Source organism: Salmo trutta, chromosome 39 (genome assembly GCF_901001165.1).
Source record: "Salmo trutta chromosome 39, fSalTru1.1, whole genome shotgun sequence".
Taxonomy (NCBI): Eukaryota; Metazoa; Chordata; class Actinopteri; order Salmoniformes; family Salmonidae; genus Salmo; species Salmo trutta.
The window spans coordinates 23,352,194-23,365,962 of NC_042995.1; the positions used below are offsets into that span (position 1 = coordinate 23,352,194).

General features: G+C 42.7%; 1 protein-coding gene across 3 annotated transcripts in view; it reads right to left on the minus strand.

The window, feature by feature from the left end:
• The window catches only part of ncam2 (neural cell adhesion molecule 2), a 407,658-nt gene that overhangs the window by 4,749 nt on the left and 389,140 nt on the right, over positions 1–13,769 (minus strand). For all 3 annotated transcript variants that reach the window (XM_029740523.1, XM_029740521.1, XM_029740522.1), the window contains one exon: positions 4,167–4,374. In XM_029740523.1, the coding sequence (XP_029596383.1) occupies positions 4,167–4,374 (208 nt within the window). The remainder of the gene's footprint in view (positions 1–4,166; positions 4,375–13,769) is intronic.

The window sequence follows — 13,769 nt, forward strand, 5'->3', positions numbered from 1 at the left end:
CATGAGCATGCACGTGCGTGCACACACACAGATTCACACACACAGATTCACACACACACACACACACACACACACACACACACACACACACACACACACACACACACACACACACACACACACACACACACACACACACACACACACACACACACACACACATCAGCAAATCCATTTGTGACACAAAGCAGACAGAAGCAGCGCTTTCCTGTTCTCGTCTCTCCTTTACTTCTATGATATCTCCAGCGGCCATGTCTCCATGCAACCCTGTATACTTAACCCTCACACAGAAGGCGGAGGAGATATCTCAGTGTGCCTGTCTGTAATCTACAGAGCCTCCAAGTGACACCAAAGCACAGTGGGGAAGTCTCTCTCGTTCCCTCGCTTGCTCCTTCCTCCGACAATGTTAATCTCGCCAATAAGGCTATCCACACCAGTGCTTTGGGGCTTGCCGACAATCCAAAGGGATTGGATTGGGCTGAGTCGGGGGAACCTGACTGGCCCTGGGTTCAACCACTTCCTATCTCAGGGGGTTTGGGTGTTAAGCTCCACAGTATGTCAGTAGTGACTGAGGGGGCCGATGTCCTATAATAAGCCTGAAAAGTCCATAATGCCGGGCATACACTACTCATTTTTTTTTGCCACAAATTCGCCACATTTTTGCCGTCGCAGACAAATTTCCATGATCGGGGTGAAATTCTATGAACTAGGGCTAGGATTATTACGTTGGGACTCACGAAGTTTGAGCGAGTCAAGGACACACCGATGATGGCTGTTCAGTTCTCCAGATCCCTGTCGGTTGTCCGATAATTTTCAGACTTTTTGGTCATACATCTTGTAGTATGTGCAGTGCTACGACGCGATTGGACAAGGACTGCTGACAATGGCCAATGAGGGCTCAGCATGTGAGACCAACAATGATGGCGAAGAAGAAAGCAACAGCAACACACACCGTGTGGACTGAGGTGATGGAAGATAGATTGGTGGAGCTGTGGAGAGAGCACAATGCCTTTTCAATGGGCAAGTTCGTTTTATATGGCCCGGATGAGCGGAGTTTGCTTATTTTAGACCATTCCATTGGTCCTTAAGTGAAATCTCCACCCAGCTGGGGCACCAATATTACATCTGCATCCTACCATGATCAAAACCAAAAAGACAATATGAAATAATGATGATAATATAGAATTAAGTCCATATTCTGCTCCTTGGTCTCTTTAAAAAAAAAAGTTTCTGCACACAATAATGTGCACACTAATAAACCAGTTCAGTTTGCGTGTCAGCATTTTTTTCCTATGACAACCGAGAAACTCAGGGCAAGATGAAATAGGGAATCATTGTGTAATGTGAGCAACCTGGGGTTGAGGATGGACAGAATAAAATATTTGGGACAAGGAAATCGGCGCACGTCCAAGTTGTTAAGATTTTAGAATTGTGTAGTGTATTCCCAGCGTAAGGTTCAGTCCTCAAACAGTCTGAGAATGCCGAACATAAACGTGTAGAGACAATTGACAAGTACCATCCACATTAAAGCAGCTTGCGGGCCGCATTTGGCCTACGGGCTTGTAGTTTGAGAACCCTGCTTTAAACACAAGGGAGAAACGAGTCCAAACAGCATGTAGGAAACACATATAAAGCATACCTTTTACGAAGCAAAAGTGCAGTCCTCAAGTCCCGCCAGACCTTACATATCCTATTATAACCTATAACATAAGACAACACTCCTAAGCCAAAGATAACTCAATTACTATTTCCTCCAAGATGCAGAACTAATCTTACAAACATAAAAAAAACATGGTCAGTTACTTTGCCACTATATTTGCCACTTAGTGAAAAGTGTACAGTGCTTAAAATGCTAAACAATAATTAAGTATAGGAGATGACTTGTACATTTATCTCGGTAGAAGACATAAATGGGTTAATCAATCATGTTGGGTGTTCGTTTAATTTATTCCATCCTAATGTTATTCATAGTAATATTATGTCCCCAAATAGATTTCTCTCTATTTGGACGTGTGTTCATTTGTTTTTACAATGCTGTGCTTGTTAATTTAGCTTTTTTTAGCACTTTGAGATTATTTTTTGTACTGAAAAGCACTATATAAGCTAAATAAAATATTATGATTAGGAATGTATTTTGTTTGTATAGAAACACAATGTAAATCTATTAAAAAGGACACAAACCGTTGATTAAAACCTTTTCCACATAAGCACGTCCTTGCTCAATACAAAATGAATTATGGCAGGCAAAAACACATCAAATATGCAATTAAATAATTATACATTGCTAATGCACATTTGTATGCTTCGTCACCTAAAAATGCTGAAAGCATGCATTCCTGAAATCAATGAATAGTTAATTAGCCAGTGAATTAAAGTTATTTTAATTTAATCAAATTATTTAATTATAATGTGATTCTTTTGGAAATATAAAGTGGGCCGCTATTGTGTGGGAACAAATACGGGCTGGTTGTTGTCCCTTTCCCTCTGCCCTTGTTCAACCCCCCTGCAGATCTGAGACAATTGAGTTGGTGTAAGCAGTAGCTCCAGCTAGTTTCTTCTATTTTGCTTACACCCATTTTAAAATCAGATCTAGCAAGGCTGCAAGGAAGGGAACAACTTTTTGGAATGAGATGCTGCCCAAAGCAAACTGGTAAAACACGCTGTATTCTTCGCGTTATAGACATGACCAGCACAACCATACACGAATTACGTAGCACAACCCTACACAAGTCAGCTCAATCAGAATCAAATTTTACTATCCAAATTTTACTAATCAACTCTTTCCAATTTACCACTTACTGTCATGAGAAGGTGTACCGTTTACATGTGTCTTACATAACTTATACAATCCTACAGAACATTCAACACATCTCTAAGACTCAGAATCCCATCTTAGCACCACTTAAGCACCGTGGTGGACTTGAATTAGCATCTGAAACTTAAAGCATCTCCTACTTTCCATTAATCCAAATCCCTCAGATGTGTAGAAAGGCCTGAGTCAGAGGCAGTCTGCAGTCTCAGCAGGAAGATATCACCCACCCACCCACTGACCAGACAGTCGCACGCACCCACCCACCGACCAGACAGTCGCAAGCACGCATACACACGCGCAGACTCCATTACACCTCCCTGTGACTCAGCACAATGTTCAGTCTAGCTACACGCTGTCTTGTTAGGCTCTTCCCTTCCCTTGGCTTGGAGAGACACACTGACAACTCTCCCACTCTATCCATCTTTCTCCCTATATCCCTCTCTCCACTTTATTCCTCTTTCACTCTCTTTATCTCTCGTTCTCCCCAACCCCTCTCTCTCTCTTTCCATCTTTCCCAATCTTTATTGCTCTTTCACTCTCACTCTACATCCATTCTGCTGTGCTAGAGTCATCAGTCCTATCTTGCATTTATTAATTATTCATGCTGTTTCAAATGAAACTCCAGTTTCATGGGAAGGAAAGTGGAGGTAAACAGTAATAGCTGTGGTTTTGCAATGGCATGCTCAGTGAAACCTGAACACAGATACGCACACACTGTTACCTAGATTTAGACACATAGTCTTGTATTATTCCTTTCTATCACACATACACATGCATGTGCACACACGCCACAAACGAACATATGGACACACATGCACGCACGTACAAACACACAAGTGCGTGCATACACACCAAACATACAACATACAAGTTCACATGAAAAAACAAACTGTACCGAGTATATTTCTGCATAGTGAGCATTAAATGATTGAATGAGTGATTAACATATTTTGACAGTGGGGAGTGACCGGGTGAGATATAAACTGCCGTTGCGTGCGTCTCAATTGGCTTACTTTCCATCATCTGCAATTATATGTAAAGTTTGGACAGGTGAAAATAATAATGTCTGAAACCAAATGGAGGATTAACTTTCACCTTTCCAATTCTTCCAGATCAGAACGTATGAGGGAAAAGGGAGTAGAAAGAATTGAGACGCACTCTGAGTGAGTGAGTGAGTGAGTGAGTGAGTGAGTAAGGGAGTCAGTGAGTGAGGGAGTGAGTGAGTAAGCAAGTGAGTGAGTGAGCGAGTGAACAATAGCTTGCGACTAACTGCCTGCCTGACTGACAATGTCACATCACACATTCTATAACACAAGGTCAGTCTTCGCAGTTCAAAGGTCAAAGGTCCACTCACAGGTAGGCGGCCTTGCCCTCCTCCATCTCCTTGCTCTTGCCGCTGGTGGCCATCTTCTTGCTGCAGAGCTTGCGCGTGATACACATGAGCAGGCCGCACTGGCGCAGGAAGTAGCAGCTGACGTCAACCACCACGAGGACCAGGAGGAGGCCGACCAGGCCCAGGCCCACGACAGGCCCCAGCCCCAGGCCGCTGAACAGGGAGTCTGCTGGATGGAGGCCAGACAGAGAGAGAGTACTGTCACTCAACGAGTTACAGAGAAAGAGTAAGTGACACACAACATTAATATAACCCAGGCCATCCACAGGCCCGAGCCTAAGGCCACTGAACAGGGATTATCCTGGATGGAGAGAGAGTATTGTCACTCAACAAGTTATACAGGCATCAGACACACATCAAGGTGATATAACCCGGGCTGAGCCACATCACAACCGCCCCCAGGCCAAAGCTGCTGAACAGGTAGTCTGCTAAGATGGGAGAAACAAAGAGAAAGCCCTGTGGGAAGCTGCTATAGACCACCAAGTCCTAAGTCAGTATGTGCTTGATAATGTATGTGATATCAACAGAGGTACATTTTCTGGGTGATTTAAATATTAACTGTCTTTCATCAAGCTGCCAACTCAAGAAAAAGCTTCAAACCGTAACCAATGCCTGCAACCTGGTTCAGGTTATCAATCAACCTACCCGGTGTCATGACTCTCCTGTGAGGATCCAAGGATCAGGTTACAGTGGATCAGCTCTACAGAGCCCCGTCTCTCCCGCAGAGGGATTGATGTGGGGGTTTTATGACACCTCACGTTGATCATAAACCATAGGCAGCAGATGATTCCTTTTGGGGTCTAGTTTGGGCGATTGGAATGTCTGTGTGCCTTATGAAGAGTTTGCCGGCCAAAAACTACAACATCAAACAATAGACACTGGGACAATATATTTCCACAACCGACTGATGACAGTTGGAATTTGGAATATGAAGGTCTATTTTGTTATGTCATTAAAAGTTGCATGAAGACTTTACAATGAAAACATTGGAACTTGAAGAATTTTCATACTGTCCTATCATATCATGTTAACCTGTTGGGGATAGGGGGCAGTATTTGCACGGCCGGATAAAAAACGTACCCGATTTAATCTGGTTACTACTCCTGCCCAGTAACTAGAATATGCATATAATTGTTTGATTTGGATAGAAAACACCCTAAAGTTTCTAAAACTGTTTGAATGGTGTCTGTGAGTATAACAGAACTCATTTGGCAGGCCAAAACCTGAGAAGATTCCAAACAGGAAGCGCCCTCTCTGACCATTTCTTGGCCTTCTTGATCATCTCTATCCAAAACAGGGGATCTCTGGCATAACGTGACATTTTCTAACGCTCCCATAGGCTCTCAGAAGGCGCCAGAACGTTGAATGATGACTTTGCAGGCCATGGCTGAAAAACAGTAGCGCATTTGGTAAGTGGCTGATCTGAGAACAATGAGACAAGGGGCGCGCGTGCACGAGACTTCACCATGTTTACATTTTCAGTCTTTGAACATTTTACATTTACATTTTAGTCATTTAGCAGATGCTCTTATCCAGAGCGACTTACAGACTTACAGTGAATGCATACATATCATCAATTTTTTCTCCGTACAGAGTTTCCCGGTCGGAATATTATCGCTTTTTTACGAGAAAAATCGCATAAAAATTGATTTTAAACAGCGTTTGACATGCTTCGAAGTACGGTAATGGAATATTTAGAAATTGTTTGTCAGGAAACGCGCCGGGTGCGTCACCCTTCTTTACCCTTCGGATAGTGTCTTGAACGCACGAACAAAACGCCGCTATTTGGATATAACTATGGATTATTTGGAACCAAACCAACATTTGTTATTGAAGTAGAAGTCCTGGGAGTGCATTCTGACGAAGAACAGCAAAGGTAATCCAATTTTCTTATAGTAAATCTGACGTTGGTGAGTACCAAACTTGGTGGGTGTCAAAATAGCTAGCCTGTGATGGACGGGCTATCTACTCAGAATATTGCAAAATGTGCTTTCACCGAAAAGCTATTTTAAAATCGGACATAGCGATTGCATAAAGGAGTTCTGTATCTATAATTCTTTAAATAATTGTTATGTTTTTTGTGAACGTTTATCATGAGTCATTTAGTAAATTCACCGGAAGTGTTCGGTGGGAATGCTAGTCACATGCTAGTCACATGCTAATGTAAAAAGCTGTTTTTTGATATAAATATGAACTTGATTGAACAAAACATGCATGTATTGTATAACATAATTTCCTAGGAGTGTCATCTGATGAAGATCATCAAAGGTTAGTGCTGCATTTAGCTGTGGTTTTGGTTTTTGTGACATTATATGCTAGCTTGAAAAATGGGTGTCTGATTATTTCTGGCTGGGTACTCTGCTGACATAATCTAATGTTTTGCTTTCGTTGTAAAGCCTTTTTGAAACCGGACAGTGTGGTTAGATTAACGAGAGTCTTGTCTTTAAAATGGTGTAAAATAGTCATATGTTTGAGAAATTGAAGTAATAGCATTTCTAAGGTATTTGAATATCGCGCCACGGGATTCCACTGGCTGTTGAGTAGGTGGGACGAGAGGTTAACATACTTCACGTTGAGGAGAAAATATGCAGGATAAAGACAATGGTTTTGTGACGATAAGATTGTGATTTTTAGTTCTCTAACAAGATTATAGTCAATTGTGATACCTTGCCTTGTAATTAGCCACGGCCCAGGGAACCCAGAGAGCGTATCAGCATGACGTAAAAGCCCCCTTTTAACCGAGGGTATAAAGCATTTGTGTTAAGAATTAACTTCTTGTGGATCTGTGGGATGCTAGCGTCCCATTTTGACACCTTCCAGTGAAATTGCATGGCGCCAAATTCAAATTAAATTACTATAAATATTAAACGTTCATGTGCAATACATCAAAATAAAGCTTAACTTGTTGTTAATCCAGCCACCATGTCAGATATCAAAAAGGCTTTACGGCAAAAGCAAACCATGCGATTATCTGAGGACAGCACCCAGCACACAAATGCATAACAAATCATTTTCAGCCAGGGAGTTGCGACACGAAAGTCAGAAATAGGGATATAATATATGCCTTACCTTTGAAGATCTTCTTCTGTTGGCACTCCAAAAGGTCCCAGTTACATTACAAATGGTTCTTTTGTTCGATAAAGACCTTCTTTATATCCATAAAAACTCAGTTTTGCTGGCGCGCTTCAGTCAATAATCCACTCTGTTTCCCTCCAAAATGCATACAAAATGAATCCCAAACGTTACCAATAAACTTATACAAACAAGTCAATCAACGTTTATAATCAAACCTTAGGTTCCCTAATACGCAAATAAACAATCAAATTTAAGACGGAGAATCGTTAGTCTTTACTGGAGAAAAATACCAAAGAACGCGCTCTCATTCACGTGCTTGGAAACACTACAGCCAAAATGGGAGCCACCTAGAAAAACTACAATTTCTGCCTCATTTTTACAAAAAACAGCATGAAACTCTTTCTAAAGACTGTTGATATCTAGTGGAAGACCTAGGAACTGCAATCGGGAACGATTTCACCCTATTATAAAAGTGCCAGCCATTGAAATCAGTGGAAGGATGAAATTTTTTTTTTTTGGGATGGTTTGTCCTCGGGGTTTCAGTTCTGTTATACTCACAGACATTATTTTAACATTTTTCGAAACTTTAGAGTGTTTTCTATCCAAATCTACCAATTATATGCATATCCTAGCTTCTGGGCCTGAGTAGCAGGCAGTTTACTTTGGGCCCGCTTTTCATCCGGACGTCAAAATACCACCCCCATCCCAAAGAAGTTAACATATCAGACTAGAATGACCACGAACTGCAGCTGAGGTCTACAATTAGTCATGATCCCGAAACGCAACATGAGGTTGAAGACAAAAGGAACCTCTCAACAATCAATGCCACTCTGGAATCATCTACACGGTTGATTAGCCGTCCTCAAAAGACCCCCCTTCCAGAATGAGTACAAGTAACATTGTGACATCTTGTGGACAATCAGAGACTTACCCCGAGGAACAGGCACCTTCTCACCAAGCGGAACTTTGCCCACGAAGGCCTGGGCCCAACAGAGATACCCAACAGAGATACCCAACGAAGAACTTCAACACGTAAATACATGCATTACTTCTTAGTGGCAGTTCGGTGCAAGGTATTAGGGCTAAACTAAGCGTAGTTTACAAATGTATCCAAATGTTGCTTGTCTTTCTCTCTTCCTCTCTCTCTTTAAATCTCCATCTTGTGTAACGTGTCATATTGTGTTGGTCCACTAGGGACCTGTTGTCACTGTATTAAGTTTCTAATCAATAACCTATACCGTGTGTGTGAGTGTGTCTTATTTTATCTTTTAGCTTGTTAGTAAATAAATAATCAAATCAATTTGTGTGGTACGGAATGATCCATGAGACCCGGGTTTGTGCAGATTTATGGAGTGTAAGACGTTCAGAATGAGACTGATATAAGGAAATTAATAATTAGTGACTGATATGATATCTAAGTATTCTTGAGTTAATAAGGGAGATGGTAACTCATTAAACAAACTTTTCTCGTGGTGCCCCAAATCCCCAATGAGTTAATTGTTACATTATTAATTTCATCAAGTAACAATTCAACGTAGTAGGTAATTATTCACTAAATAGAGGTCATCACATTAATGATAGTCACGTCACAACATATTGGAGCCCCGTGCGAGGAATCTAAGATAAAACTAGGCCTTAGTGTTGAATTCAGTCTATAGGAATTGTGTAGCAAGATACGTTATACAAAAATGGAGCTGTTGGCAGGATTATTGTTGAGAGTGTGTGTGTGTGGAGAGATTGACTATGGTGTTGTATATCTGACGAAAGTTAGTGTGTAAGGGAGAATTACTAAATACTACGAACCAGGGCATATGAGCCGGCCGATGTTTAGGTTTTCTGAGAAATAGACTAGTTGGGCCAAACATAGTACTATTTCTGTCTCTCACGTTTCAGAAGTGAGTAGACTTCAGTCATTATTAATTTCATGAGCGAGGACATAGGGCCAGCCGATTTTAGAAATTTGAGGAGATATTAACTTGACCGAAGCGAGTGACCTCTAAGCAAGCAGAGGACATCTCATCACTGAATCTCTTGCTCCGCACTCGAGAGCTCTCCCTGCAAACCATGACAGATACGTATGAGGCCGAACGGAGTCAAAAATAAATACCCTAAGCTCCCAAGTGGACTCTGCAATGCAGCAGAGTACCACCCTTAGGTACCATCTGGAGGAACTCCAGAACAGTCACGCTGTATCGCGGGACTATCGCGGGACCCAACCGAGCAACCTAGCTCGCAACTGGAGCTCAGGGAACGCCTTGGATGGCTACCCTAACATTACAAATACTGACAGGCTTTACCTGTTGAAGGGAACGTCCAAAAGACACGTGACAAGGTTCATCCGTCTACAACAGCAACACGTGCAAAACAACTACACTAAACTTGCCACAGCTTTGAAAATAGAATTCCGTGGTGCTGCGACTTGCAAACATGACAGCTCATTGGCTAACAATGGCAAACAAGCTCGGAATGAACACCCACAAGCCTAGTATCATAGGTTTCGTCCAACTTACTTTGGCATGCTCACTGAAACAGGAATGGAAGAGCTATTGCCATTCAAACAAATGTTTCTGTCAAACATGCATCCCAACTTCATTAACTACTTGGGCCCTACTGCCCACGTTGGTTTGCCAATCTCGGCACTCAGAGCTTGTGAGCACAGCTTTTGAAGCATTGAAAGCAAGCCGGGCTAAGAGCCTGAACAACTCGAATTTCAAGCTTGGGGGGAACAATCACTACAATTGGAAGGTGCGGCATCAGGGACAGAAGCGGCAAAAGATGACGCACAAGGTGGGTGGCTACCAAACAACCACCACACCGGTAATGATATCAATAAAAAATGTCCACAACCAAACAGGTCCCGTAGAGATCGACTTGGCTGCCACGTTCCTGCACCTAACAATAACAAAGGGTCAGGGCACAAGGGTAACAAGAGCAACAAAGGGTCCAACTAATCAATACGTCAACCGAAGTTCTCTAGAAGCTCTGATTAGAGATGTACTGCAGCGGAAGAAATTTGCGAAAGAGAACAAGGATAAGTCACCATGACTAGGCGTAAAATTGCCGGAGAACGAGTCCGCAGAAATTCACTCCTTTCGCGAGGACGTCAAATTCACTCCTTTCACTCAAATCCATGTCCAGGGCCCGCTTGATGTAAACACAAGCCCACAGGTTTTGTCTACAGACTCTGATACAGATGTGGAGATGCACAAGGTAAGCAGCGTTGCAACAGCTGATTCCTCTCCCATTCCAAAAGAGGACCCACTGGGTCATGAAGGTGGCTTATCCATCTTGAAAATCGACACGGATAACCAACCGCTCCATTCTTCCAACCCAATCCACTTTGTTGGGGATATGACGAGAAAAACCTCCTCGAATAAGCCATACCTTAAAGCAGTCTTAGAGGACTGTTTGACCTGTGATGGGCTGATAGATTCGGGTTTGACTATTTCCCTCATATCTCAAAAGAGCAGTGGACCCAGCAAAACATTGAAAACGGAACATTGCAACGCGGTACTTTGAGTATTCACTCAAGCTATCTTGCCTCTAACCAAGGGTCTCCTACTAAAACTGAACTTCAAAAGCATGTCACTTATCCACCCTGTGCATTGACACTGAACAGATGCTGACTGGGATAGATTTAATTGATCGTTTGGTACCGCTGATGGATTGTCAAGTCTCACTCTTGGCATGCCGATGGCATTTATGGATGACTCTTCTTACCGTCATCTAGATCACTTGCAAACTGGGGTGGGATTGGTATGGCACAATGACATTCCGCGCAAACCTGTTCAATTTCAGCTAGGCAACAAGACCAGCCAGCAAACAGCGGTGAAACACGACTTGTCGGAACTGGCAATCTGCACCAACTCAAACTACGCCAGACTCAACTTCTTATGCCACTTGTCGTTTTGGAAACAAAAGACTACTTCGAGTGGCCAAAGAAGTGAAAAACAAAGAGCTCATTTTAACTTGCAACGACCTCATAACCAAACACGACATACAGGTGCATTGGAAGAAAGTCAAAGGACACTCCTAATCACCTGGTTGTGACAAACTTGGCAACGACCATGCCGACATCATGGCGAAATCCGGTGCAATTCACGGCACCCCTTGGGTGTTCGATACTCCGGAAGCAATGATCACTGAGGCGCCCATGGAAACAACCAGCCATGTAGCACCGCAGAACATAATAATGTGTTGCTAACTCATTCATTCCAGAATGGTGACCTGGTAGCAAAGCAACACTAAGATGAGTCCCTTGCCACTTTGATGGCTTTCCGGTCTGATCCTGTTTATCACCCAGTGTCCGAACTGGCTTTGGCAGGCTCACACGACTTGCGTTCACTGTACGCAAGTAAACAGCACCTCAAACCAGTAGGTCATCTACAAGTGTATGTTTCAGAAACCGATGCCACACGAAGGTAGGTGGTTCCTAAAACACAGAGGGGGATAATGATAGCTCATGCCCACGACGAGCCATGTGGAGGCCATAGGGGGGTCAAGGCTACATGTGAAACATTGCGACAGGTGGCCCACTGGCCTCACATGGAACAAGACATGCCACAATACGTGAGGGGGTGTCTAGTTTGCTGCCAGTTTCAACCCTCCAAGCCACTTCATAGAGCACCCTTGCAACACTTCACAGAGCTCGATCCAGAACGACTGGGTAGGCCCAGTTGCCAGGTTAGCAAGAGGCAACAAGTATCTCCTCACAGTGACTTGCGCATTCACAAAGTGGGTGGAGTGCCTGCCCGTAACCAATGACACAGCGGAAACCATGACTGTTCTTTTGCTCAACCACGTTTTCAGTCATTTTGGCCTGTTAGGAGAAACCGTGGACAGTGACAGAGGAACCCATTTTTGGGCAGCTCTAATAACTGAACTGTGGTGGCTCCTGGGAGTCAAAGCTAAACTCCACATTGAGCACCACCCTAGGAGCTCCGGCAGGGTAGAAATGAGCAACCAGACAATTGTCAGAATCCTGAGGAAATATGTGGCAGACTAGAATGACCACGAGCTGCAGCTGAGGTCTAAGATTAGTCACGATCCCGAAACGCAACACGAGGTTGAAGACAAAAGGAACCTCTCAACAATCAATGCCACTCTGGGATCATCTACACGGCTGATTAGCCGTCCTCAAAAGACCCCTCTTCCAGAATGAGTACAAGTAACATTGTGACATCTTGTGGACAATCAGACTTACACCGAGGAACAGGCCCCTTCTCACCAAGCGGAACTTTGCCCCCGAAGGCCTGGGCCCAACAGAGATACCCAACAAAGACCTTCAACATGTAAATACATGCATTACTTCTTACCCATAAGAGCGGCAGTTCAGCGCAAGGTATTCAAGCTAAATTAAGCGTAGTTTACAAATGTATCCAAGTGTTGCTTCTCTTTCTCTCTTGCTCTCTCTCTCTCGTTAAATCTCCATCTTGTGTAACACGTGTCATATTGTGTTGGTCCGCGAGGGACCTGTTGTCATCGTATTAAGTTTCTAATCAATAACCTACACCATGTGTGTGTGTGTGTGTGTGTGTGTGTGTATCTTATGTTATCATTTAGCTTGTTAGTAAATAAATAATGAAATCAATTTGTGCGGTATGGAATGATCAGTGAGACCCAGGTTTTTGCAGATTTACGGAGTCTACGATGTTCAGAATGAGATTGATATGAGGAAATTCTTAATTAGTGACCGGTATGATATCTAATTAATTAATTAATTTAGGAAATGGTAACTCATTAAACATACTTTAACCGTGGTGCCCCAAATCCCTAATGAGATAGATGTCACATGATTATTACTTGATTAAATTAATTCAATGTAGTAGGTAATTATTCAATAAATAGCAGTCATCACATTAATGATAGTCACGTCACGATACAAAAATGTGCTTTAAAGCAGTATACAAATCCATCAGATGTGGTGATCACAATATAGTAGCCACATCTAGGAAAACCGAAGTTCCAATAGCTGGGCCTAATAGTGTGTAAGAGGTAATACAATATGTTTTGTAGTGATTCCTATGTTGTTGATGTAAAAAAGATTTGTTGGTCTTTGGTGTGTAATGAGGAGCAACCAGACGCCTCACCTGACACCTTTATGAAAATGCTTATACCAATTACTAATAAGCATGCAGCCATTAAGAAAATCACTGCAAAAATTGTTAAATCCCTGTGGTTTGATGAGGAATTTGTCCTTGTCCTCATCCTGTCATGTATACATCTTTTTATATATTTTTCTTCGCATATCCTTTTATATATTTTTCTAAACCTCAACTTCAAAATACTCTCCTGCAACCCGCCTCACCCAATGTTGTGTGGATCTGCTTTTTTCGAAAGTATTTTTCTTTACTTCGGAACCGGAATCCTCCAACAGAAGCTAGCCAGCTAACTTGCTACTAGCTAGTAGTCAGCTAACCACTGCTAGAGGTCATCAGCTAACCTTTAGCTCGGAAATCTCTCGCCAATTTGCACAATGCGATTCAAACC